We start from the raw sequence: 27,982 nt of genomic DNA on the forward strand, positions 1-27,982 counted from the left end.
AATTATTATTATTATTATTATTATTGGAACTCATCTCAGTGGCCTTGGGGTCCACTCTTTGGTCTCATCCCCCACCTGCAGTACGGGGAAAATCGTCTCTTACAAAGTGTTTGTGTGGATTGCGAGGAGTGAAGTGCTTTAAACGCTCTTAAAGCGCTGCATAAATTATTATGATTAGTTACACATTGAAGATTCACAAAGCTGTTTTTCTTTTGTTTGATTATTTTTAATGCTACATTTGTCTAATAACGCTGCTGTGTGCAGACTGTGGCTGAAGGCAAGAAATGCTGAAAACTGCTTCTGAAGTGACAAGGACAAACTCCTGCAAAAAGGAACCCCATGGAAACGCTTTCCTTGTTGTAATCTGTGCTGCAGTAGCAAGAGACTAGGCAATAACGTTTGCCGGAACCATTCAGAATGCTTGCAGCTTATACAGTGTACCTTAAAACTTACCTTTTTTGGTGTGACACTTATTTGGTGCTCTGATCCTTAATGCATTTCGCTTAAAAGTAAATCTTGTAAATCAGTCACTCCACCTTTTTTGGTGGTGAGAAGTAATTAGCTTGAGTTGCATCCTTGATCAAACTACCCCCCTCCCCAAGCTGTAATATAGTGATTGAGCAGAGCTTTCTTGCTGTCTAAAGTTAGTCCTCCAACCCCCCCCCCCCCGCCCGCTCACACACACACCCCCCAGTGTATTTTATTGTGAGGGGGAAAACAAGGTATCTTTAGGGGAAAGATTTTGCAGCACGGTTGAAAAATAAAGGCTCCAGCCAAGTAATTATAAATACCAGGAAAGGGGGAGGGGATCACCTATTGCAACGCAAAGGGATGTGGGGGGGTGGGCTCTTGTCTCCCTGCTGTGAAGTCAAAACTGTCATTAATCTTTATGTAGAGTGGATATCTGCAAGGGAGAATGGAGCCCAAAGATGCAGAGACTTCTAAATGCACAAACTACACCAGCCAGAGATACACAGGTCAATAGTGACATTTTGTTCAACAAGCTGAAGATGGTTCCATTCAGCCCACTGGTTAGTAATTGCTGAGGAGGACTATAGCATTTCCCAGCATCTTGTGTTTTTCTCAGGCCTACCATTTTAAAAGAGGAAGAACATCTCTGATTGGTTAGGATGCTTTGCTGGTGCTGCCTGCCTTGAAAGTTTTCCACGTTATTTTACGTGTAATCTGTGATCAAACTGCCTCTTCCAGCGAAGTTCATTCACAATTAAAAAGAGTATTTTGTGATCTTTTCATATCTGCCCCTCCATTAAGCTGTCTTGATTTTAAATAGGCAATCCCCCCCACCTGCCTGGTCAGAATGGTCCCTTACCCAGCTTTTGGAACAAAAAGTCACTTGTTAAAGACTTTTACCTACTGAGTCTTTAAAGAGGAGTTGCTTAATTTGGATTATCTATCCCTGAAACAGTCCAAATTCCAGAAATTACAATGATGGTCTGTAGCAACAGGAAGACAGAAAGTGTTGGTGCATCTTAGAAACTTCATCATGGCATGAAATTAGTCATAGTATATGTTTAGGTCCTGTGCCATTTGTGTGTGCATCTATATGGTCAAAGGGTATTTAGATACTGTTGCTTCGTTACCTGTATTCTAGTCCTTCACTCCAGAAGTAAAGCCATTGTGCCATGAAATGTACAGCATAGAGTCTTGCATAAACACATGTAGTATAGTATGATTTGTAATTGGCAGCTTCCATTGAACTGCCAAATGGAGATTTGTGTGTGTGAGAGAGAGATGTTTCTCCACTACTCTAGTCACTACTCCCAACATTTTGTTAGAAAAACAGCTTTGCAAATTATCTGTGGGCAGCCTAGTTTGTGGGTACACACACACACACACATTTAGTGACACAGTAAACAAAACTTTAGTTGAAGTTATCTAGCCTTAAGATTGCATATGCTCGACTGTTTCTTTCTAATCCTGTGGTGGCAGTACGCAGTCTTGATGGTCAGCAGTCAGATTCTGAACGCATGAAGAACAGCACTAAGTAAACAAGGCTCAACTTTGCATTTTTCTTATCATAGCATTTCTGTTAGTTTTGTGTTCCGATTGCCATTTCAGGACTTTGGTTATGCTTCTGCAAGGTAGAACATACACCAATAGTGGTTCTATGAGAGGTGCAGTTGATATGAAATCAATACTCTGCCCCAGTTCATCCCCCCCCCCATAAAAAATAATTGTTTTATGTGCCAGTATTCTACTTTTGCAAGTTTGCCCTTTCAGTGGGGAAACATTCTATGCATTAGCTGTTTAGTATTTAGAATTTTCAGATTACTGGGACGCAGGTGGCGCTGTGGGTAAAAGACTCAGCGCCTAGGGCTTGCCGATCGAAAGGTCAGCGGTTCGAATCCCTGCGGCAAGGTGTGCTCCCGTCCTTTGGTCCCAGCGCCTGCCAACCCGGGTGCAAGTAGATAAATAGGGACTGCTTACAAGCGGGAAGGTAAACGGCGTTTCCGTGTGCGGCTCTGGCTCGCCAGAGCAGCGATGTCATGCTGGCCACGTGACCCGGAAGTGTCTCCGGACAGCGCTGGCCCCCGGCCTCTTGAGTGAGATGGGCACACAACCCTAGAGTCTGTCAAGACTGGCCCGTACGGGCAGGGGTACCTTTACCTTTACTTATTTTCAGATTGACTTGCTCTTGATTTCAGCCATAGTATTCAAAGTCCCATCCTGCAGGACAGTCTATTTCCCCCAGTGTAGTTTCTAATAGCTTAGCAACCTAAAAGAGGTGGGTCTGATTACACTTTGTGCAAGAGGACTCGGTACTACTCCTTAATATTATAAACATTCTCAGGAACAATTGAGTCTTTTAGTGTACAAGACCTGGTCCTCTTTCAGAGGATTAGTAAATGAGGCAGTAATTTATTCGAAAGGATATATTTAGTAGAGGGCTCCTTAGCTTTATTTGACATAGCCCTGTCAGGCAAGCGCAATTTGTCAAAACCATTAAACAAGCTCCTCTTCTTCGGGAGGAGAGGTTTCCCTTAGCAAACTCACAACGGTAGGAACTGTTTCTAATTTAATAGAAACATATGCTTCCTGCAAAAACCTTAGCGAGCCACATGAATTGCAGGCCTGCTTGAATTGTTTGTTTTCGTGTGTGTGTGTGTGTGTGTGTGTGTGTGTGTGTTACTACAGTAAAATCTTGTTTGGGAGCAAAGGGATTGCTCTCTGCTGAAGTTTCAGTAGTCTGTGATCTTAAACTCTGGAGAAAGTAGTAATAATGGCAGCGTTGGTGCACATTCCCCCGCCCCATGCCCCCCCCCCCCCTGTGTCTTGCAGCCTCTGATCATTAATAAACAGCAAGCACTCGCTTTGCCCTCTGGGCCTCAAATAGTACAGTATGCAACAAGGGAGTGCAAGCAAGGCTGGAGGATGGAAACAGTAGTATCGGGTTACAGTTTCAAAATATCGCAGGAGCGTGTTAGCTGCCTTATGCTATTGACTTGCCATATAATTGCATTGCTTATTTGTGTGAAGAAAGACTTCCCCTTTTCCACCCAATTACAATAGACGTTACTACTTTGGAGCTCTCCCGAGTCGCGCCCCCCCCCCCCCGAAATTACTCTCAAGTGCAAGCATTTTGCAATAACTTTATTTATTTATAGGTTACTCAGCCTATATCGTGCAGGATAAAGTTGAACTGAATCAAACTTTTCCCTTCTTAAAATAAGGTTTCTTACTACAGATATAGATATATATTTATATATCTGTCTTCAGGTAGCTTTGTATATGTCGATAGCCTCATTTGAAATCAGGGTGCAAATCCTGTGATGTGTGAAGAATACAAGGCAGAAGTAGCTACTCTGAAATACTTTCCCGTGATTATGGAGGGAGGAGAAGATCTAGAGCAGGGGTAGGCAACCTAAGGCTGGATCTGGCCCAAACGCCTTCTAAATCCGGCCCACGGACGGTCCGGGAATCAGTGTGTTTTTACATGAGTAGAACATGTCCTTTTATTTAAAATGCATCTGTGGGTTATTTGTGGGGCATAGGAATTTGTTCATTTATATATATATGTAGAGAGAGAGAGAGAGTGTGTCCAGCCCCCCACAAGGTCTGAGGGACAGTGGACCAGCTCCCTGCTGAAAAAGTTTGCTGACCCCTGATCTAGAGTTCACCCTTGTAGTTTCTGCAGGGTGGCCCAAAACACGTGTCAGATTGATATTGAGACCCTTGTGGCATATTCTAAGATGAACTATCGTTAATTTATTTGCTGTCCGTCAATTTTCCATCTCTTTAATTTGATGTGCAGTATCTCATAAATAAGTGTTTTTTGGCACATAAATTGAGGGATTTTTGTTGCAATTTTGCATCTGTAAGTAACGGTGGGTGGGTGGGTGTTCTCCAGATGCAGTAAGTCACACACTTGCAGGCCAGTCATCAAAAGGGCTTCGGAGAGCAACATACACAAGTTGGATTTCTGCCAGCATAGAGTATGGGGGATTAGAAACTTGCCCTGTGTGTTTGCGTGCATTATGGCTTCAGATTGATTAATTTCTGCCTGACTCCACCTATCCATCCACACCTGAGTAAATTTGGAGAACTGGATCGCGTTAAAAATTTAAACGCAGCAGATCTCTCCAATGTGTGGTTTTTGGCAGCCCTGAAATCTTTACAGTGACAACCGATGAACACTACTAAACAAGCCTTTGTTCTCTGGATCTATAGTTATTTCCCAGAACTGAAAATGAGCCAATTTTGATGCAATTCTTAAAAATATATTATTAATAAATAATAGTTTCCTTGCAGAGGAAAGGGAAAGCATAGCTAATATAGACTTCGTTTATGGAAATGGGGAGAGGAGCTTTGAAAGGTGGAAAAACCATAATTAATATTATGTCACTGTGCAGAGGGGAAGAAACTGACCTTCATTTTGGCATCTGCTTCTGTCCGACTTGCACACGTGATATTACAGAGGGTCACAAGCAACTCTTCTAGTATCAGAATCGGCATTTCAAGGTGTATGTGCATGTCTGTATGTAGCCCACTCTTTGTGCAATATACTACAGGGGGAAATACTGGTGTAACAGCACTGTACATGTAGTAGACAAAAATGTTCTCAGCAGGTCATATTCCAGGGCTGCTTTTTCATGTTCAGCTATCTGAGGATAACAGTCATAACAATCGGAGCCTTTAAGCCTCTGATTCTTTACATTTGCAAAAGGTTAATTCTTCAAATTTGCAAAAGCTCCACACTTTGTGACCCGGTTTGCAAGTCACATTAAGCCATACCTAAAATAAACTGGTTTAATGTGAACAAGCTGTGCTGCTGAAGTTGTAGGTTCTTTGCTCATCTCCTTCCCTTCTTCAAGCTGCCAGGAAACAAGCTGTGGTCGGGCTTGTCAAGTTGTCCGAACTTGTGGTTTATTTCTCTCCAAACAAACCACGAATGGAAGCCAAGGTTTGTTGCCCACAGTTTGCAGATTTATTGTGAGGATCACAAGTGTATACACGTTGAATGGGTTTGCTACATAACAGCCTGGAGAGAGCCTTCAAGAGGGTAAATCCCAGGACAATAATGGGTTTGTGACTTTCATCTCAGGAATAGTGAGCGCATTCCACGGGACAGTCAGAAAAAGAGCATATAGTTTTTCAAACTGCAGTTAACCTAAAGCCCTACTTTGCATCTTCCAGGGGAAACAAAATACAGTGGTACCTCGGGTTACATACGCTTCAGGTTACATACGTTTCAGGTTAAGAACGGACCTCCAGAACAAATTAAGTACGTAACCCGAGGTACCACTGTAAAAATTATTCCATGTTCCATAAAATGCTTCCAGAGACTTTTTAGCACTCATATTTGGCTATGGGCCAGATATTTTGATACCACAAGTTCAAAAGGAGCATATAGTTGAACAAATGTTCATTTTCGGGATGAAGAATTATCACACTTTTTAAGGGCTAACAGAATATTCTCATTTGTAGTCTCTGGCAAAAAAAATAAAAGATACCCAAGACTCAGGGAAAGACTAAAGGAGCAAAAATAGCCTAGACCAAGAACAACTTGTTCAGAAAAAGCGCTACAAAGCCACCTCTAGTACATTGCAGTGATAAGGTGTGCTGTATACTCCCATCTTCTCTAGATGGTTCAGAAGGATGTTATGGTTGACGGAGTCACAGGCCGCTGATCAGCAGGGCTCCCCCCACCCCAAATCTGGTTCAAAGCACACGTGAATGCAAAATAGAAATGAAACAATCCATTTGGGAAGGAATCTGAATCAGTTCTAATCTGTTACCTCCGAGGATGTGGACAGGCTACTTGGACGAGTGAAACCAACCACCTGTCTCCTTGATCCTTGCCCATCCTGGCTAATAAAAGTAAGCCAGGAAGGGCTGGGCGATGGGCTCTGCGGAGTCTTGAATGCTTCTCTCTGTGAGGGAGTGTTCCCAGACCCACTGAAAGAGGCGGTCATTAAACCGCTTCTTTAAAAAAACATCTTTAGACCCGGCCAGTATAGCCAGCTATCGCCCAGTCTCAAATCTTCCATTCTTGGGCAAGGTGATTGAGCGAGTGGTTGTTGAACAACTCCAAGCATGCCTGGAGGATGTGGACCATTTGGATTCCTTCCAGTCGGGATTCAGGCCTCATCATGGGACTGAAACTGCCTTGGTCGCGCTGGTTGATGACATCTGGTGGGTTAGGGACAAAGGTGAAAGCTGGTCCCTAGTTCTGCTGGATCTCTCAGCGGCCTTTGACTCCATCAACCATAACATCCTTCTGAACCGTCTAGAGGAGATGGGAGATGGGGGCACTGTTATACAGTGATTCCACTCCTTCCTCCTGGGCCGTGTCCAGAAAGTGGTGGGGGATGAGTGTTCAGACCCCTGGGCCTTCACTTGTGGGGTGCCTCAGGGTTCCGTCCTCTCCCCCATGCTTTTTAACATCTACATGAAGCCGCTGGGAGAGATCATCAGGGGGTTTGGGCTGGGTGTTCATCAGTATGCGGTGGGCGGTGAAGGTCCTGTGTGTGTGTCTGGAGGCGGTTGGAGGATGGATGGCGGCTAACAGATTGAGGCTGAATCCTGACAAGACAGAAGTACTGTTTTGGGGGGACAGGTGGGTAGGTGTGGGGGACTCCCTGGTCCTGAGGCAACTGTACCACTGAAGGAGCAGGTTCACAGCCTGGGAGTCATTTTGGACTCACAGCTGTCCATGGAGGTGCAGGTCAGTTCCGTGTCCAGGGAAGCTTTCTACCAGCTCCATCTGGTACACAGGCTGAGACCCTACCTGCCCACAGACTGTCTGGCCAGAGTGGTGCATGCTCTAGTTATCTCTCGCTTGGACTACTGCAACACTCTCTGCATGGGGCTACCTTTGACGGTGACCCGGAAACCACAATTAATCTAAAATGTGGCGGCTAGACTGGTGACACTGAGGGACGCTGGACTGGCCCCCTGCTGAAAAAGTTTGCTGACCCCCGTGCTACATCCAATACTAGTAGGACATGGTTGTGCCAAGATTTATATATAGCCTTTTTTGGTACTAGTGACTCCAGTATCTGAGAGAGTTTGTGGTGGGGTGTTTTGGTGGTGGTGCAGTTGGCATATATTGTGAGCTTAAAGAAACTTTGGTATCTGTGTTTTGTGGGGGTGGGGAGGGCAAGGTTTATTTAAACTGCCTCTCCTGAATCTTTGGCTTTCTTATTTCATTTTGATCTTCCTCCCCCTCGGAGTGCAAATACTTATACTTCAGTATGACAAAAGGAATCATAAAAACAAACTTGACGAGGCAAGCTTTTAACAAATGGAAATGGGCTCTCAAAAACAGCTTGTGATATATCGTGGGTATTCTGTTGGAAAGGGTTCCCCCTGGGCTGGCCTAAGAACTTGGGAGTGACGGAAGTAGCTTAGCCAGCTCCAGCTATTGAAAAGGCATATTTTGGGTAAGTGTAACCTAGGTATGCCTTGGCTAACATCATGGAGAGGCTTTATACACAGGGGAGGATGAGTGTTGGATAAGAGATCTCCAGAGTTCAGAGTGGATTCAAGCTGGCAGATCATTGCTCTTCCACTGTTACGGTATGTGAAGTTGGAAATGGCCACTGCCTACATTTCAGCGGGTGCAGAACTGCTTAGGTGTGTTCATCGCCATCTATCATTCGCCCATAGCACTGGCTTTGCATTGTAAGTGAGAAAGGTTCAATTTTGAGCGTGGTTTCTTTTAAATCGGTGAAGAATGAATTATATGTGAAAGTAAACAGTCCTGTGTACAGGAAAGGCTTGGCTGAGTCACTTCAAAGCTTGGCGCAACCCCCACAGCAGTCCTGAGAGAATCTGCTATAATTTGCTTTATTCTTTTAAGAAAAAAGAAAAGGCATTTTAACTTTTTGAGTAATAAACCTTTAAGTCCTGTCCTTAGAAATCAGCTCAGTCATTTCTTTTAAACACTTAAGGCAAAGCAACTGTAGAAAGTAGAGTGTTCTTGGTAGTGCAGACAAAGTATTTGCTACCCATATTGTCACCTTCAATAAGCAAAGTGTGGTTGCTTTGCTTTATAGAGCTGGTGTTTTTTCTAATGGCACAGCATTGATCTGCACAGCCTGACAAGTTTTAATGATCCAGTACTTTGTGATGTCTCTTTATGTTATGATCAAGAAGAAGAAGAAAAACCAAAAAGTGATTTAAAAGCAACAGCTTGCTTGTAATGCACCTTTCTCTCTGATGGGACTCTAGGCGGCTTACATATAAAAATCAGAACCATTTAAAAGAATTATTTTTTTTAAAAAAAGCATTTATGGATCTTCCTATGTCTCCACCCCTTTTCCTCTAGCAAAACTGCACAGAACTATAAAACTGCAGCCTCCAGATGCCTGCTTGATGGCTCTCAGCGTTCCCAGTGTCTCCCTGGGGAGAGAGAACATTCCATGCTGGTGGTCCTGGGGAGGTAGAGCCAAATCTCACTTTGGGGGACCAGTGCTAAATCACAGCATCCTCATGCACCTTCGATTCTTGGAAGGCAGCCAAGAAGCTTCAAGTTTTTTAAAAATTGCAGGTTTCCTAATAGTGTTACTCAGTGTGTTTTTCTAAACAAAAAAAAAAATGTTTAGGGGTACTCTCATTTTGACTCAAGAAAATCACCATTTTATAGTTCAAATCGGGGCGGAAATAAATACAGTAAATGGACAAAAGTACAAAGATTCACAAAATGTTTAGGGGTATGTGTACCCCTGCGTCCCTGGTGTTACTATAGCATTCTTTTTTCTTTTCTCCCCCCCCCCCCCCAGCTTTTCTCTGTGAAGAATTACTCCAGAGACTCTGGACTTTTTGTGTTCTCTCTAAACTGAAAAGTTTGTAGCCTGGCTCTTAAAATATGTCTACTCTGAAGTAGACTACTCTGAATTCAGTGGGGCTAAACTTCCTGCTCAGTATACTTCAGATTGTAGACTCAGTTCTCTCTCAGCTTTTCTTCCTGTGCCTGATAAAAGAACTTGCCCCTCACTGAAGAGTATTTATTTGACAGCTTAAAAACTATTGGCATTCAGTGTGCTGTTGGCGAGTGAAGAAATTGTTTGAAAAGGAGTGTCCTAATTGGAAAACTGTGAAGGTGGTGGCATCTTCCAGGGATATTGTTGCACTGTTTAAAAGGTGCTTTAGGATTGCTACGATTCTTGAGTGTAGCTCAGGCAATGGCCACAGCTCACATGGTCGAATGCAAGGCAAAACAGATACAAATAATTTACAGCACACTTGTGACACAGAAAATAAACCGCTTCTAGCTGAAATGGATTCCAGTGTGGAGACAGAAGAGCACTGAGAAAGCAGGGTGGGGGTGCTTCAGTGTGATTGATTAGCAAATATAGAACATGCAGGGATCAAGATCTCTCCTCTTCCCCCCCCCCATCCCTCCCCCACCCATTCATTAAGAGACTCAAGAGGGAACTTTCACAGACCAAAGGCATATTCTAGCCTGGTAAATGCACCTACGAGGCCTGGTGAGAGTGCAGTGTAGCAAAAGTCCTAAAGGGCCACACAGAGAGTCCTTGAGGGCCACACCCAACCCCTGGACTTGAGTTTGCCCACTAGTGCTTGAGAACAAGTATGTGTGGCCATCATGGAGTTGCAGTGCTGAGGAGCATTTCTGCATAATAAATGCACACCCATTTTTTGTCTGTTAAGGACAGCTCATCTTCACTCTGTTGCAGTGTTTTGTGCCCGAGGCCTATGTCTTACAAGAGGGGCGGGATGCAGGTGAGATTGCTGGACATAAGGTCAGCAGTTCGAATCTGCGTGACAGGGTGGGCTACCGTTGCTCTGTCCCAGCTCCTGCCAACCTAGCAGTTCGAAAGCACACCAGTGCAAGTAGATAAATAGGAACTGCTGCGGTGGGAAGATCAACAGTGTTTCTGTTACGGTGTTCCGTTGCGCCAGAAGCAGTTTAGTCATGCTGGCCACGTGAGCTGGAAAGCTGTCTGTGGACAAATGCCGGCTCCCTTGGCCTGAAGCAAGAGGAGCACCGCACCCCATAGTCGACTTAACTGTCCAGGGGTGCTTTACCTTTACCTTTTACCTTACAGTAGTCCTTAGTTTGCTTTTTTAAAAAATGTAATCTACCACCACTTGTAACCCTGAGGCATTGTACAACTGGGGTGGAAGCAGACCCAGAGTTATAGGACAGATTATATTCCTGCAGGCTGTAAGTGAAAGGCAGAAGATCTAGCTGTTGGACAGCCAAGATCCCAGGAGCTGTAAATGAAGCCTCTTCTTTATGCCACCTGACATCCTCCTCTCCCTCCTTGCAGATTCTGATTTGTCAAGGGTGGGGGATGAGCAGCGAGTTCCTTGCGCACATCTGTGTCACCATCAGAAGAGCTCACAAGGTGTCCTTCCCAATGAATGCAGAACAGCCTTAGACCCAGTGGTGTTCTTTGCTCTAGCTCAAGAACTTCTTAGCTGCATTTCTTAAGGTTACACTTAGTTCTTTACCTGTAACCTCCTCCTTCCTGAGTAGCTTTGTGTTTCTCCTTTTGGTGAGGAAGATGAGCAGCGCGTCTGGCGAGGCAGCCCAAACCTACAACTAGCAATGGCATTCCCTTCCAGAGATAGAAGGACAATAGCCAACCCTATCAATATCTTTGGCGCTTGCGTGTCATTTTTACATCCCCCTACCAGGGTAGTGTTTTGATAAATATTCCCATCCTAATTTACATTAGGGTGTGTGCTGTGGAGGGAATGCTTTGTGCGTGCTTGTATTTTCTGCTTTGGAATAACTCCAAAGAGAACTCTTGCAGCTGCAGTTCCAAGGACGGTGTACCTTATTCACTGAGGTCTTGAGGAGGAGGGAGGGTTTTTGCGGGGGGATAAGCTTTACAGCCTGGGGGCTCTTGCCACTGCAGTTGCTTCAACAGTCAGAGCCGAAGAAAAAATTCCTGCACGTATGATGTGTGCAGCTGTGTTCTAGATGAAGAAGAAATTCAGGGATCGGTTAGGTGGGCAGGCAAGTGACCCCAAATGATGTTGATTGTATGCCTCTCGGTTGTTAAGCTTGAATGACTGGCACAGAATTATATGTTAACAGACCTGGCGCTTTGGACTGAGGCTTCAAATTCTAGATGAAGCAGAGATGAGCAACTTCTCATTTCAGCTTGCAGCTCGTATTCTCCAGAAGCAGTCAGACATGGGTCCCTGCCTGAATAGATTCAGAAGACCAGGAATTGCATAGTATCGGCTCTGTGCATGGCGCCTGAATCTGTGTAAGCAGTTCTCCATAAGCTCAGCTCTCCAAACAGCTGCCAACAAGTGGCAATAGACTACAGATCACCACTTCTAACTGCAGGGGAATGTGTCATGATGCCTTAAGGCAGAGGTAGCAGACCTTTGACCCTCCAGATGTTGCTGGACTACCACTCTCATCATTCCTGACTCTTGGCCAAACTGACTCGGACTGATGGGAGTTTGAGTCCAACATCACCTGGAGGGCCACAGGTTAGCTACCACAAGGGTTTAAGAGGCTATAAGCTAAATCCTCTGTCTGTGTCCTGTAAGCAGAAGAATACAGGAAATCTCAAATCCCAGAGTAACAAAATTCCTACTTTTGCAACCAACACATCCAAATTTTATGTTAGGATTAAATGATGCACATTACAATGTTTTATTTTTGGTGCACACTTGTTGCAGGTGGCATCTCTGCCAGTTTTCATGTTATTTCAGTGGTTTAGTAATGGACTGCCCAATATCATGGGACAATATTTAGATTTAAATCAAGGGCTGTCCCGTGGGCGTAGCCAAGGGGGGGCAGCTGCCCCCCATCAAGTAAAACAGTAGAAATATTTAGCTAACTGACCGATCACGTTGGTTCTGCCCCCAACAAAAGTCCTCCCTCCCCAAAAAAATACTGGCTACGCCCATGGGCTGTACCTGTATTAGGTGAGGACGTCCCACCCTGTGATTACCAGTTTATATCAGTTTCGAGTCCCTTACTGAATTAGCAGAAACCAGTTTCAGCTTCCGCATTCTCTCTGTAGCCCTGATAGCTAAAATTTTCCTTATCTTTCAGTGAGCACCCATTAATGATTGGTGGGAGGAACAAGGGAATGGGCTTAACCAGTGAACCTAAAGGACTGTTTTAATTCTGCAGGGCAGGCCCAGGATATTTTCCTGCCCGAGCCAAAGGACAAGATGGCATCCCCTTCCCATTCTATTTAGATAAGTTGACCAGGCAGGTACTTGAATTTTATCAACACTGGTGATGGGGAAGCATCTTCCTCTACACCTGAGGCTCCAAGCTGACTGAAGGGGTTAGTTCTGACTGAAGGCCACAGTTCTGTCCCCCGATCCTAAGCGGCTTGAGGAACCTAATGTCCTTGTGCATCTGATTCTGAGATGTGGCCACAATAGAAAAGGCACTTCCTGCTCTTACTTCCTCTCATGTGACTTAAGCCACATATTTGCATTTGAATGTTGAGGCCTTCAGCTCTTTTTCCAGTGCCCTTTACTTCTTAAGGTTTCTTCCTCACCTAAGCTTTGTCAGTAGCAAAGAAACTGTAGCATGGGGCTCACCCTACGTGCGACTCCTTAATATTTCAAAGTGCATGCTTACTGTGATGGCATCAAATGTTAGCAGCATGAAAGAGAGAGATGGTTCTCTCTAGGATGTTTGTTCTATGGCTTTAGAACCTGAGCAGAAATGTCTCTGAATCTCCACCTTAGACCTTACTTTAGGGTTAGGCCCTTTGCATTAGGGTCCCAGAACCAGCGCATGTTGGATTTCTCTCTCTCCAAATTAATTACTATGACACACACACATGCATATGTACACACCATTCAGTTATTCTGATGTTAAAACCCCATGAGTAACTTCAGCCTTTGATTTCAAACTCATATCTGGTTTGTGTTTAGGGTTAAGTTAAATTAGACAAGTGCTAGATTAAAGGCAAGGAAAAGAGCCTAGAATAACCAGGAATTCTGCCTGGTTTCTCCCTCAAGGGTAACCTGGTGAAGGCGGGGGGTGGGGTTCTCAGTGGATTCTGCATCCCAGACAGAGAAAGTTTGGGCCTCTCTTTTTTTCTTCTTCTCTATGCCCCATGCAGGGTGCAAGGTGAGGAGAGCATATGATACCCAACATCTCCGTCTCTGAAACTAACATGATCTCTTCAGTATGCGCTATTCTGCATGCCTGAGCAGAAACTGTTAACTTTTGATAATGTGTGTGAATCTGTTGCTTTGCTACTCGGCAGAGTTCAGGCGCGCATGGCAAGCTGCTTTGATAGAGAGCTGGGTCCTTTTTTCGTTTTTTTAAAGGGCGAAAGCAGTACAGTTTCTCTAAAATTTCAAATGCCTCGTGCATTGTCACTCTAATAAATAAGACCAAGACCACAGTTTCTGTGCAGTTCTGAGGACTTTTCTTAAAGCAAGATATGGATGTTGCATGTATTTATTTTTTGTTTAGTTATCATTTCCCCCTTTCTTTTCAGATATATGTTGGGGAAAGGAGGAAAGCGGAAGTTTGATGAGCATGAAGATGGGCTGGAAGGCAAAGTGGTGTCTCCTACTGATGGTCCATCGAAGGTGTCTTACACCTTACAGCGCCAGACTATCTTCAACATTTCCCTTATGAAACTTTATAACCACAGGCCATTAACAGAGCCAAGCTTGCAAAAGACAGTTTTAATTAACAACATGTTGAGGCGAATCCAGGAGGAACTCAAACAGGAAGGCAGCTTGAGGCCTGTGTTCATCACCCCTTCACAGCCTCCAGACCCTCTTGGAGAAAACTTCCGGGAGGTTCAGCCTGCCTTTACCCATCTGGCCTCCCCGCCAGTCCACCCCACTGACTCAGCAAGCACTACTACGCCACTGGAGTCTTGCCTCACCCCTGCCTCTCTGCTTGAGGATGACACTTTTTGCACTTCCCAGGCTATCCTACAAGGTGGTCCTATAAAACTACCACCTCCAACTATCCAACCAGTAAAGGACAGTTTCTCCTCGGCCTTGGATGAAATTGAGGAGCTCTGTCCAACACCTACCTCCGCTGAGGCAGTAGCAGCTACAGCAACAGAAATGACGGCGTCTGATAACTCTAAAGAGAATTCCAGTGAATCCAGCATTCAGAAGTCCGAGGGAGTCCAGGAGAACAGAATAAATGAACCTAAACTAATGGACTCTTTACCTGGCAATTTTGAGATCACAACATCTACAGGTTTTCTTACAGACTTGACCTTGGATGATATTCTCTTTGCTGACATTGATACTTCTATGTATGATTTTGACCCTTGCACATCTACTACGGGGGCTGCCTCAAAAATGGCTCCTGTCTCTGCAGATGACCTCCTAAAAACTCTGGCTCCCTACAGCACCCAGCCAGTAACCCCCAATCAGCCTTTCAAAATGGACCTAACAGAACTGGATCATATAATGGAGGTGCTTGTTGGGTCTTAAAATATAGCAACTTTTTACAAAAATATGTTCCAGTATAAACACTTGGTAGTATTTTCACAACCTTCTCCCTTCTTACAAATCTACGCAGACAGACAGACAGACAGACACACACACACACACACACACACACACACACCACTTTGCATGCATCTTTGCTTGTCTTTTTCTAAAAAGGATCACACTAGTTTTTGCTTCAAGCAGAGTTGGAGTGCCTTCATCCATGTATGACCACTTTTAATGTATTTTTGAAAGTGGTTCCTCAAGGGAGACCTGAAATCCTGATATGGGGGGATGCATATTGTAAACAATATTAATATGTTTGAGAAAAAAATGAATTGTAAAAGCTAAGCACAAGGATTATGTTGGGGAAAAGCTGTAAATTGCATGTGCATATTTGTCTATTTTTTCTATAAGTTTTACTGCAAGAGGTGAAAATATTATTTAGATAATCGCTGTAACTTTTTGGCGTTTTAGCCCTGTCTAGGTTGACATAGCAATTCAGCCTTTTTAGAGGTATTAACTATTCCTCTTTAAATGTTGCATTTACATGGCTCTTAAAAGAAAAATACCTGCTACCCAAATTTATTTTATATTTTTGTACAGATTCTGCAATTTATGATATTGGGGTCTTTTCTTAAAAAAAAGGAAAAAACAAAATCAAAAAACAAAAAGCTGTTTATACTCACACACAAAAAAGGAAATAGCTATTTTGGTAGGATTTGCTCACCCAGTTCCTGCATACACCTTCTGATGTATAAGAACTGCTTGTAGTTTTATACAGACTTGTAGTGTTTTATATGTGTATAATGGTGCAAAGAGAAATTTGGATCAAATCATTCTAAAGTTGGCCTCCCTGAATCTAGACACACACGCTTGAAGGAAAAGGCCAAGGGCTCTTCCCTTTTAAAGTTTCACAAATATTTGCTCCCTACCGCGTACTACTGTGATTTTAACAAAAACCTTAGAGCCATGTCTATTCCAACACTGATGTCAAACAGTTGGCAGGAAATAGCTGTGAAACTTCATTCTGATTAAATTCCCTCTTCCTCCCTCCCTGCCCCTCCCTAAAACGATCAAGAATGGTTTTTTTTTAATCATGAAATGAAGCATTTTTTTAAAATTAAAATACTAAAACCTGACTTCTACCACATTCTTAACAGAAAATTAAGCATCCTTAAGCTCAGTTGCTTGGGAAAGGCCCATTATTCGAGCTGGTCATGGAGCAAAAATTTAGGATCCAAATTAATGGCCTTCTGTGTGCTTAACTCTCTGTTGGATTGCAGCCATTGTATTTGCATCTAGTCTTAGAATGTCATGACTTAGTAAGTTGTAATTATTTTTAAATGGAACCATATTACAACAATGTGTCTAGCTTTTTTTTAAAAAAAAATTATTATTATTTTTGGCTGCATAAACTGGCTGTGCTTACTTTGAAAGTAAGTTACATTGAAGTCAGCGAAGCTTTCTTCCACGGAAACGTGTTTTGGGGTCTTGGGAGGAGGAAATGTTCCCCTCCGATGGTGTAACGCGAATATACTGTATTCCATTGAATTAGTCTTACCTTTCGCCTTTTCTTAGAACATACTCACTGTGTTAACAAGTGCTGGGAAAAAAAGAAAGAAACTTCAGTATTACTGCAGTGAAATCATCTCTTATCAGCACTGGACTCACTCAAATATCCACTGCTGTCAGAACTGGAGCCTGTCCCATGGCGAACTCTGGGTGTCTTCTTGAACTGACTGTGTTACCTGTTTTATTTTGAATCGACAACTGCAGCTCTCTCTATGCATGTCTCCCTTCCAACTGCAGTCTTCTTCTCATTACAGCTACTGCTGCAATTCCCACCCCCTCTGTTTTCATTTGTGATGTACATTTATTTTAAAGAAAACTTGCAATGTTATCTATCATGCCTGATGCTGAAATTGCTATGGCATATTAATTTTAAATGGTACTTAATTGAGTGCAGGTTACAAACTATATTGTTGATATGCGTATGGCTTCTTTAGGAATAACTTTTATATTTATTTAAGAATTTTTAAATTATGTTTTATGTAATTTGGCCATATTCAGTCAGTTCTGCTCACTTCTTGTCATGGATTTTAAAAAATTGTGTTTTGTCTGCCTTTAAGAAGGCAGCTTTATAAAACTGGCACTTTAGAACAGGCCATCTCTATTTATTTAAAATGCATATAATGTATTATGTGGCATGCACACTCAGATCCTCATTCCCTTACCAACCAACTTGGCAAATAGAGAATTGCTTCTCTGAGCTAAATGCATCGATTAAATCCCAATTCGGCCATTAGTTTTTAATATTTTGAAAAGTGTCACTCAGTGTGAAATAAGTTTGCTTATCATCAGTATGGCAGAGGGTGAGCCATTCAAAATTCCTAATGACAAGGTGTAATAACTCATCTAGATCCATGTATACAGCTGGTGGTATATAAACCATAAATATAAATTAGCCGGTCACACAAAACCGTGTATTGGTGGAGTCTAGCTTTAACAATAACTCAAAAAAATTTACTAGCCCACGGCACTTTCTACTGGCCCATTCAGCTATCCACATCTGCTCTAGAATTGTGCAGCACCAGAGTAGTCTGAAGTTGAAAGAGCCAGCTCACTTCACAGTTACAGGACCTTCTCTCTGGGATTGAACTGTAGATGATGTTTCTGTGCCCCAGGCTACCAGCCAAGTTACTAGTTACAGCTTTGGGTGCAGATATTGAAAACTGGAGAGTAATCACATGCATTACAGGCATAGCTCAGCAATTGTTAAACTTACTCCAAACATCTCTCTGCTGGTGCAATATTAAGTTCAGGCTAAAATCCATACAGTTGTAAGCATCGTTAAGAAGAACTTAGAAACAACTGTCCTCCTCTTTGACTAGCTAAGAATTTAAACAAGTTCCATATGTTGGAACATCGTTTTTAGAGCAAAGCAGTAAGTTGTTTTTCAAAAACTGGCCCTTATACCCTGCACAGTGAATCCATTATAACTTTTGTAGCTGAAGTCTATCTTAGAACATAATTTGGAGCAAATGGGTGGCATATGTGACCAGGAAAAGCAACTTCTCTATAGTATTTTGTGTCCAAGTGACCAAGTGTTTCTTATAATGCGTCGTAGCCCTTGAATATATGAACTGAAATAACTTCTGCTCCTGGATAGCCTTCTCCCCAGTGTGACTCACATTTCTTGAAGGGCCAACTTTTAACAGGCTATGATTTCTCTCCCCCGCCCCCAAAGGCATGAATACTAGGGGATTTTTATTTACACTCATGTGCAATGAAGTTACAAGAAGAGAGCAGAATTTAAAAGAGCTTTTTTGAACCTGAAGTAATTTTTTCCATTTTGTTTTCCATAAGTTATTTATTCCTTCTTATTTTTCCTTTTGTAAATATATTTATTTTATTGTGAAGCTAACAACATCTGGATTGTAACATGTACAGAATGTATGGTAGGAATGTATTCTCTGGTAGGAATGTAAATCCATACGAGAGGGGAATGAAAGTTCGGTTTGAAGAATAACTGGGTTCTATTCAGGATACATGTCATTCACAAGACTCTTCCCCCGTTTCTCTACTCCTCCCATTCTACTATGAGTAGATCTGGTTGGATAGAATTATGCAAAAGAAAAAGAAAAAAGAAAAAATGGTTTATAGACTTAGTTATAAAAATTGAGCTGTTTTGTATTCTTGGTTACTTTTTAAAAGGGCCAGATCCTGTTTTCAGCAGCCAAGCACGGCCTTGGTTTCTCTGAGGCTTTGACACACCACCTTTGCCCCTTTAGAGACCTTAAGCAATTTATTCTCACGCTGGTACTTGAGTCGGACAGGTGTGTTAGGGCAGCATAGTCTGAGTATGCTTGCTGTATCACTGTAAACATGCACACAAAGACCTGGCACCTAGCTGCTTGTTGAGCAGGGCACTAGCATAGTGAGAGAAGAGGTTTCAGGCCAGCTTTCAAAGTGCACTGTTGAACTGGTCATTAGGAGAAAACGGTCTGACCACGCAAGAAGAAACAATGTACGTCTCCAATTATGATCCATTAAAATTAGGAGTTGATTGTGTGGGTTATACCTTTGCTAAATTGCCCCTCAAATATTTTTTAAAGTGTTTTAGAAGTGTTAGGCGTTTTTTTCATTTTTCGTTTGGCCAGGGAGTTTAACTGGGTGGGATGTACCAGCACAATCTATTAACAAAGCCGAGTGACATTGGCCTTGACATTGCACCTAAAAGTTGGCAGTCCTTTCCCTCTGCTTTCTGGACTAATGTTGTACAATCTGCTGCAAAAAGGCATGTTCAGACATTTGTGTTGCATTATTTACTTTTTAAAGGCTTTAAACATTTTAAATGCATGTGCAGTACAGTGGTACCTCGGGTTACATACGCTTCAGGTTACAGACTCCGCTAACCCAGAAATAGTGCTTCAGGTTAAGAACTTTGCTTCAGGATGAGAACAGAAATGGTGCTCCGGCGGTGCGGCGGCAGCAGGAGGCCCCATTAGCTAAAGTGGTGCTTCAGGTTAAGCACAGTTTCAGGTTAAGAACGGACCTCCGGAACAAATTAAGTACTTAACCCGAGGTACCACTGTACTAGCCAGGGTGCTGATGAGTAGAGAGCACTATTGAAAGAAGCCTGCCATGGATCAGACCCAACAAAGTTGAGTTTCCTTGGGTATGCATGTACTTGCCCCGGCACTGCCATGAAGAACCTCTAGGACAAAACTAAGCAAGGGGAAGAGGAATACAGTGGTTTGGAGGCTTGCCCTCTGAATAGATAATGCAACTTGTAGTGGCTTTGCTAGTCTTGCGAGTGCTGCATGGCTTGCAGAGATCAACTGGCCTGGACCTTTGTATGTGAAACCTATGTGGGCAAAAATGGAGGCGTTCATTGAACAAAAGCTGTTTTCAGGATATTATCACTAGTAAAGTATGAGCATTTGCCGTCATATGTTTTTGCTGCTCATCAAAGGAATTTGCTAATGCAAGGGCAGGCAGTAGATCTTGTTAGGGCAAACATTAAAAAAAAAACAACCAGACACACTTTCCAAAGGTTTGCAAAAGTGTGCTTCCAAGACAGGTTAAAGTAGTGCTGAGGAGCATAACAGGTCTTCAGAAGTACATTTTGTGCTGGTGTGAAACGAAACTTTTCCCTGCCCTCCCCACCTTTTAAAAAGATAGCTGAACGCCAGAAAATTTCGCACATCACCTTTTGCCTGTCTTACGCTACAGACCCTGAGTTTGAGAGTAAGAACTCCCCAGCATTCCTGTTCCCGAGAGATAATCCAGGAATATAACAGTTCTAAGCACCCTCACTAAACTACAGTTCAGAGGGAAGTCATGCTAAACCATTACAAAACCAATTAGAGTTTGTAGATTTGCTGTGCCCTTGCTCCCAGGCTTCAGGTCCAAAGATCCACAAGTGTGCGCCAGTACTCTCTGAATTATCTCCCTGCCACCATTATTCCTTCTGCAGAATGGGTTGCCTGCTGGAAGAAGAGGTGAGTGCCTGGCCTCACTGTGTGCCTGGGCACCACTGGAACCAGTATGCAAACCCTGGGACTTTATGGTGGTGGTGTTTCTGACCATCCCGGCCTCCTGTGTGGGTGAAGATTCCCTCACACATTGCCCTTACTGACTGGTTGCTCATGTTTACAGCGAGATGCATAATACAATCGCAATTTTTCTAAAGTGACCAGTGTGAGAATAAATTGTACAATGTGTGATTTTTCCTGATGTCTTACAAACCCTGACTGAAAAGTTTACAGTTAAAGAGAGAGAGAGAGAGAGCAGATGTAAATGTCCTCCCCTGAAAAATCATTTATTGGCTCTAGAATGTAATTGTGTGTGTCTCTCTCTAACAAAAACCCACAAGAAACACCCCCACACAAACAGTATCTTGCTTTTCTTGAACGTTACAATGCTTATAATATTATGGCTGAATTTTATTTTGGAAATTTTAGCTCATTTTATAGCCTTTTGTTTTTCAATGCTAAAAATAATCCTAATGCAAATTCTGGGTTTTGTTTTGTTTTTTTTAAAAGCTTTTTTTAAATAAAAAAACACTTCATAAATGCTCAACAGTGTAATCCATACTAGACTGTCTGAAGGCAGAGATTCAGGGGTGAGGGGGAGAAAATATGTAAATAGTCTAACATGTTTGGTGCATGGTTACTTAAAGAGGGCTTGTTTTTGCCAAAAAGGCTGTATTTTCTCTTCCCCCCGTCCCCGCCCCCAAACCACAGACCTTAGAGCTGTGCCTTTTCTATGCAATATTGCAGACATACACATCTGAAACCAGATTACTGTATTCACTTGTAGGTATGAGCTGTAATAAACAAAACAAAAAACAGTTGGGCAAATTACATGGAAATGAGCAGTCTTACTTTTGTAGTTTTATATTATACAATAAACAGTTTAAAAAGAAACACAGCTGTCCTTGGTTCAGTGTTCGGTATTTTCATATAGTAGGAGACCAAAGAGAAAGAAAGTACCGTACTGTGTGCAAGAACAAGGGGGGAGTGGATGAGATTTGTGGATTGGGGGGGGGGGTAAGAACAGCCACAAATACGCCAAGGCAACTTCACTGCTGACTAGAGAGACTAGATAGGATTTACAGCTGATACTGTACCCAAGGATAGCTGTTGGCACCTGTCTGACAATGGAGTGCACCTCCACAGGTGAAGTCAAACTGCTTAGCAGTGACCTCTGCCTGGCGCAAGCCTGGGCAGTGTGTGTGGAGGTCCTGGGCTGCCCAGACGACATGGATGTGGCCCAAAGGAAAACAGAGCAATATGTTTGGGCATCATTTTTATTCAAAAATTCCTAGCTTTCCAGGTTGACTTCGTAGAAGAAGCTTGCTCAGAGAAAGAAGTTCTCAAAATTTGTTTCCAATCCTTGTGAAATGTCAATACTGTAATTAGTTAAGGCTCTGCGTTATAAGTTCTCAGACCTATTCAAATGTTAACTTGCAGTTCTTCCTCTTAAAAGGCTAGTAAGTGTTTATAAAGGTGCACCAACATTTTCAAAGCAGTTTCTAGACATACACCACAATAAGACAGACGCTTCATACATATTATGGGGGACGCGGGTGGCACTGTGGTCTAAACCACTGAGCCTCTTGGGCTTGCCGATCAGAAGGTCGGCGGTTCGAATCCCCATGACAGGGTGAGCACCTGTTGCTCGGTCCCAGCTCCTGCCAACCTAGCAGTTCGAAAGCACGCCAAAAGTGCAAGTAGATAAATAGGTACCACTCCGTCGGGAAGGTAAACGGCGTTTCCCGTGCGCTGCTCTGGTTTTGGTGTTCCATTGCACCAGAAGCGGCTTAGTCATGCTGGCCACATGACCTGGAAAAACTGCGGACAAATGCCGGCTCCCTCAGCCTGTAAAGCGAGATGAGCGCAACAACCCCAGAGTCGTCTGCAACTGGACTTAACTGTCAGGGGTCTTTTACTTTTTACCTTTCATACATATTACCAGAGCGAACCCTAAAACAGGCCTGTAAAATGAGACTACAAAAGGCCATTCAGTCCTGTTATCAGCTGGCAACATGAGAAAGTGAAACGCAGATCAACAGAGGTTTCCCCCCAGTTTCTAGGATTTTGCTAGGATTTTGCTTTTCTTCCTTTCTCAAGGCCCTTAACAATCAACTATTTGAATGCCAGCACTCTGGGGATTGTCCCAGAAACTAACATACAGTTCACATTCATTAAATATTGTTGCATGCCCCCCCAATCTCCAAGCAGTGAGAGATTCCAGGGGTTCCCGGCACTTACCCAGGGTTAGTGTTTCCTTTTGGAATGAGGCACATCAGAGACTCTGGTGTCTTTAGGACCTATGGCTTATTTATACTTATACAACCTAAGCCTACGATGGAGAGGTTCACAGAATAAACACCCCAAAATTGATCTTGTTTCTCCCATAGCTCTTCCTCTAGTTTATACCATAGCCTTAAAACTACTTCAAACTCTGCCTTTGTCCTTCTAACCGTCTCTGAGTTGAGGGAGGGTCCCCTCCCATTTGCCATTTTGCACAGAGACCCCCTTTCCTTTGTTCTCTTAAATGGCTCCTCGCCTCATCAGAAATCTAGCCTGGCTTATAGTTGCTGGGTCCAGGGGTTAAAAGGTAGAGGTACCCCTGCCCATACGGGCCAGTCTTGCCAGACTCTAGGGTTGTGCGCCCATCTCACTCAAGAGGCCGGGGGCCAGCGCTGTCCGGAGACACTTCTGGGTCACGTGGCCAGCGTGACATTGCTGCTCTGGCGAGCCAGAGCCGCACACAGAAACACTGTTTACCTTCCCGCTAGTAAGCGGTCCCTATTTATCTACTTGCACCCGGGGGTGCTTTCGAACTGCTAGGTTGGCAGGCGGTCCAGGGGTTAGAAGGGTCTCAACTCCCCCCCCCACCTGCAACTCATAACACTATCAATTACTGTTCATTATTTGCAACATATTCTTTTGCAATGGTAGTTATCAGATTAAAAAGGATCAACGGTGTTCTGATTTTTGTGTTAGGGATCTGCCCCATCATATACTTACATTACAGGACAGACTTGTCACCTTTGCAATCCTGAGAACTATACTTTTCCCCTACCCCCTGCCAAATAAAGCCTGAAATTTTCAAAAAATCATGTTCTGGACCCTAATGATGGTTTTGTGGACCGTGGACGTGCTTAAACACAGTAGTTTGGATCCTAATATAAGTTAGCCTAAGGAAGCATAGCTTCTTGGAGGAAGGGGGAAATTGCCCCAAAGAGGGTGGGTCTTGCACAGGGTTTGGCAACTTCCCCCTCCCTCATCAACCCCCCCCCCACATGCCTTTTCACATTGTTCAGCAGGGCCCCCCGACACCCCACTTCTGGATAGGATCTTCAAGAAGCTTCAGGGACTGCAAGGAGGGATTGGAAATTTTCCTTCTGTGAACTTCCTGAAGTTAACTTATAACTGGTGACTTGGATTCTGAGATAAGAAAACCTAGAGCCAGAGTTTCAGTCATGCGTGCTGACTTCCTCATGCAGAGTATTTTCTCCATGAAAGCAGGCAACTGAGCCAGTGGGGGTGGGGGGTGGGGGGTGGGAACGTCTGCATTCAGATAATCTGTTCTTAAGGCAGATGCTCAACTCACTGTACATTAACATTCATGTACACAACTAGGAGTGGGGTTTACTGCTGCTGCTGCTGCTTCCACTCAAAACGTCCGGACTGCAGGCGCTGTGCTCTAAGGTTTGCAAGCATAAGTTGGCAGAAATATAACTGTCGACATTCCCTCCCCCACCCAGTGGTAAAACTTGTCTGCCTCAGACATGCATAAATTCAGGAGGAAGATTTTTGAACAGCGCAAGTCAACAGAACAATTTGCAAGTTATGACAGGTTAAGTCTGCAGCTCACTCCAGGGCTGTATCAGGAAGCAAAGCTGCTGCTGCCTTCTTCAGGTAATAGGTTCATTGAGAAGTTGGGATTTGTGCTTTATGATTCTGCACTGGTCCTATGGAACCATAGGCTGCAATCTTCAAAAAGCAGATCAGTAGCCGGCACCATTGGCTACAGCATCCCTTCTACACAATCAACAACTATATAGTCCTTCTGTACATAATTCCTGCTGTGTACAATTGATTGTTCTGTAATGCTCTCCTAGCTCTAAAAGAATATTGTAAAAATATTATTTTGATTGTTTAATTTCCATACCACTTAATATATAAAAAATATCTCTAGTAAAGGTAAAGGGACCCCTGACCGTTAGGTCCAGTCACAGATGACTCTAAGCAGTGTACAAAAAACTGAAGCAAAAATAGACAAACAAAATACTACAAAAATATACATTTACATATAAAAAAATTACATCAGTACAAAGATACTAATATATATAAATCAATATCAATTTGTTTTCCTTCTGACACACCCTCCCTCTTAGCCTTTGAGTTCTCACCCAGGGTCCAAACTCCCAACACATCCATAAAATCTCACAAGGAGAAGAGTTCCTGGAACCAGCGGACTGTTGGTTTTTTTATGATGTGCCAATTGCCATAAAAACGACAGCTACTTGATTGATCAGGCCCAGCACACTTCCATTCAGCAGAGCAGTAAAGACACACAGCTTCCAGCATGCAGAGACCCAGGTTGGAGTAGTGATAAATCACAAGACAACCATGCTTCAGACAGACTTTCTGCTGTCAGGCAAATTAAGATGCTTGACTATTACAGTTATCTACAAGAGTGAGTCCATTAGCAGCAGCCAGATCCCTGACCACAGTCCGTACACTTGTATCTCAGCAGTCTGCAGCCTTGAGTCCCATCAGACCATCATGAGTCCATCCTGGAGAGTCAATGCACAACAAAAGCAAAGCTGCTTTTATAGCACCCGCACACATCAGGACCAGGCCGGTTTTTTACCATGCCACCAGATGGAAGGATAATATAAGGAATATAATTGATATAATAGAATATATGGAGGTTATAAATGATAAGCAAGCAGCACTGATGTTTATAGATGCAGAGAAGGCCTTTGACAACATTTCATGGACTTTTATGAAGAAGACCATAGAGATGGTAAATTTTGGAGAGTCATTCCTTAAAGGAATTGACACAATTTATTCTGACCAACAGGCTATGCTGATAGTAAATAATGTAATAACAGAAAAATGCAAAATAATGAAAGGGACGAGACAGGGATGTCCCCTGTCACCATTATTGTTTATTTTAGTTTTAGAGGCCCTGGCTAGAAGTATATGATCAGATGAAGAAATAAAAAGGATAACAGTAGGTGACAAGGCATAAAAACTTAAGGCATTTGCAGATGACCTTGTGGTGACTGTATAAGACCCTATGCCTAGCATACCAAGGGTCTTGGTACAAATTCTCAAGTTTGGAGAAGTAGCAGGTTTTAAACCTAAATAAAAGTAAAACGAAAGTATTGGTGGAAAATGTGACAGAGCAATATAAAAAAGACTTACAATGAGTGACAGAACTGATGAGTGAGAAGAAAGTTAAATATTTAGGAGTATGGGTAACAGCTAAGAACATAAATATTTTTAAGGATAACTATACAAGAATTTTATTTTTATTTCAATCAATACTCTTGACCAGCAATGCAGGACACTTCGAAGAATGGCAGAAAATGAAACACAGGTGCCGCCAAAGTAGGGCCAAATTTAGACAAGATGATGGAGAAGGCATGATCGGATTTCCCAACATTTACAATTTTTGCAAAACAGCATGTGCAGGAGTGGCAGTGCCTGGACTAGAACTACAGCAGTTGAGAAGAGGAATATAGCTCTTCCTTCCACACCATTCTCCCAATTAAAATACCCCCAAGCTATTATTTACCCCATTAGAAGGAACTTCCTTAGGAAAACAGCACGAGGGGACACAGTTAACACACCCTGATCGCGATCCCTCCAGCACCACCACCGTTCAGATTTGATTTAGCAAAATGTAAAGAGAGGAGAGGAGATCCCATCACAGATCTCTATCGTCTTGTGAGCCTTGAAGACACACAAGAGCAGTGGAAGGGGTGGGGAGGAGGAAAATGAGTTTGGCAACAGGCAGAAAGAAAAGGTGAATTGTCAACCAGTATTTTCATCTAGTTGGGCTGATCTGCCCTGGCTGCTGGTCTCAGTGGGATTGAGATGTTGGAGTGACCCAATTTATTCACATCTTACATATTGAGTACTAGAGCAGTGAGGAGCAAGTGCCTGGTGTAAGGCCAACACGTTTATTGCATATACATATACATATAAACATCATACTTTCCCCTGTCCCCCTTCCCAGTCTTTAAATAGAAAATCCTAAAAATTAAAGTATAGAAGAGGGCTCTGTCCTGCACTTTGAGCAGCATGTCCGTTTGCCCACTCTCCCAAGTATACAGATAGCAGTGCCTCCTTTACTAGCAAGGAGAGAGTAGCACAAGGCCTTTCTTAGAACAGCCCCTCACACTAGAACTGGGACTACACAGAACAAGAACTGCACAGCTACCAGCCAACAGAGGAGGTCTGATCAGCACACAATGGGCAATGCTGAAAGCTCATTCCCAAGCACTGAACTTGGGTTAAGGGTACCAATGGGCCAAGGGCAAATGGCCAAGGGAACCCCCAGTCTCATCAGCAGGAGCTTTGCTGGGGTTGCCCTCCCTTCCCTCAGCCAAAGTCCACAGGAGACCCCACCCCCCCACTAGTGATTATGTCATTCTTTTTAATTGCAAACTAGACCTATCGGTTGCAGAGGGGACCCCCCCCCTCTCTCTCCTGTTCTTGGTGTTTTCCTTAAGCTGGAGATGAGAGCTTTGATTTTGCAAAACTGCTCTGCCCTCTCACATCGGGGCTTAGAGACAATACTTTTCGCAGACACCGGTCTGCAGCTTGGATCACCAAGGCACACAAAGGCATACAAAACACTCCAAGGGTCTCTGCTTTGACTCATGCCATGAAACACCATGCAGAGATCCTGCCTTGCCTTGTTAAAGTTAAGCTTGTTATCTGCGGTTTGTATAAATATTTTTTACGCATCTAATAAAAGCACCAGATTCCACTAAAAGCCAGGGTGAACAAGCAGGTCTTCAGCCAGCTTCTAAAACTTAGAGTAGGCGGCAGCCATATTCCAGAGGGGAGGGAGTTCCAAAACCAAGGAACCACCACCAAGAAGGCTCTTCCCCACATTGGAATATGGCGGGGCCTCAGCTAAAGGTGGCAACTCTATAGAGGAAATGGTGTACTTTCAGGTATCCCAGTCAGTACAAACTTTGAAGCAGGCTCAGAAGGCGATAGGCAGCCAATACAGGGTCCCCCCCAACTGGTATTATATGTATGCAGTAGGCCACCTCGGATAGAAGCCTAGTTGTCACGTTCTGCAGTAGCTGCAGGTTCTGAACCAGCTTCAAGGACAGCCCCACAGAGAGTGCAATGCAAATGTCCAGTCTAGAGGTCAACAGTAGATCACGGTAGTCAGACTTTCCCTGTTCAGGATTACCAGATGCTGGTGAATCAGCTATATAGCAGGTGAAAGGCACTGGCAATGGGCCATGAGGAGTTTGGGGAAGTGGAGGCCCTCAACTTTGGAGGGGGTTTGAAACATGCCTTTAAAAATCACATGG

General features: G+C 43.4%; 1 protein-coding gene across 4 annotated transcripts in view; it reads left to right on the plus strand.

Annotated features, from left to right (window-relative positions):
- Positions 1-16,872, plus strand: part of SERTAD2 (SERTA domain containing 2) — a 132,389-nt gene extending 115,517 nt beyond the window's left edge. For 2 of the 4 annotated variants that reach the window (XM_028722025.2, XM_028722024.2), the window contains exons 2-3: positions 13,932-14,877; positions 16,474-16,872. In XM_028722025.2, the coding sequence (XP_028577858.2) occupies positions 13,936-14,877; positions 16,474-16,629 (1,098 nt within the window). In that variant the 5' untranslated portion in view covers positions 13,932-13,935 and the 3' untranslated portion in view covers positions 16,630-16,872. Of the gene's footprint in view, positions 1-11,365; positions 11,712-13,931; positions 16,008-16,473 lie in introns of those variants that run through there. The other 2 variants (XM_077926526.1, XM_028722026.2) reach the window with 2 other exon arrangements.
- Positions 16,873-27,982: the final 11,110 nt, after the last annotated feature.

Source organism: Podarcis muralis, chromosome 3, assembly GCF_964188315.1.
Source record: "Podarcis muralis chromosome 3, rPodMur119.hap1.1, whole genome shotgun sequence".
Classification (NCBI taxonomy): Eukaryota; Metazoa; Chordata; class Lepidosauria; order Squamata; family Lacertidae; genus Podarcis; species Podarcis muralis.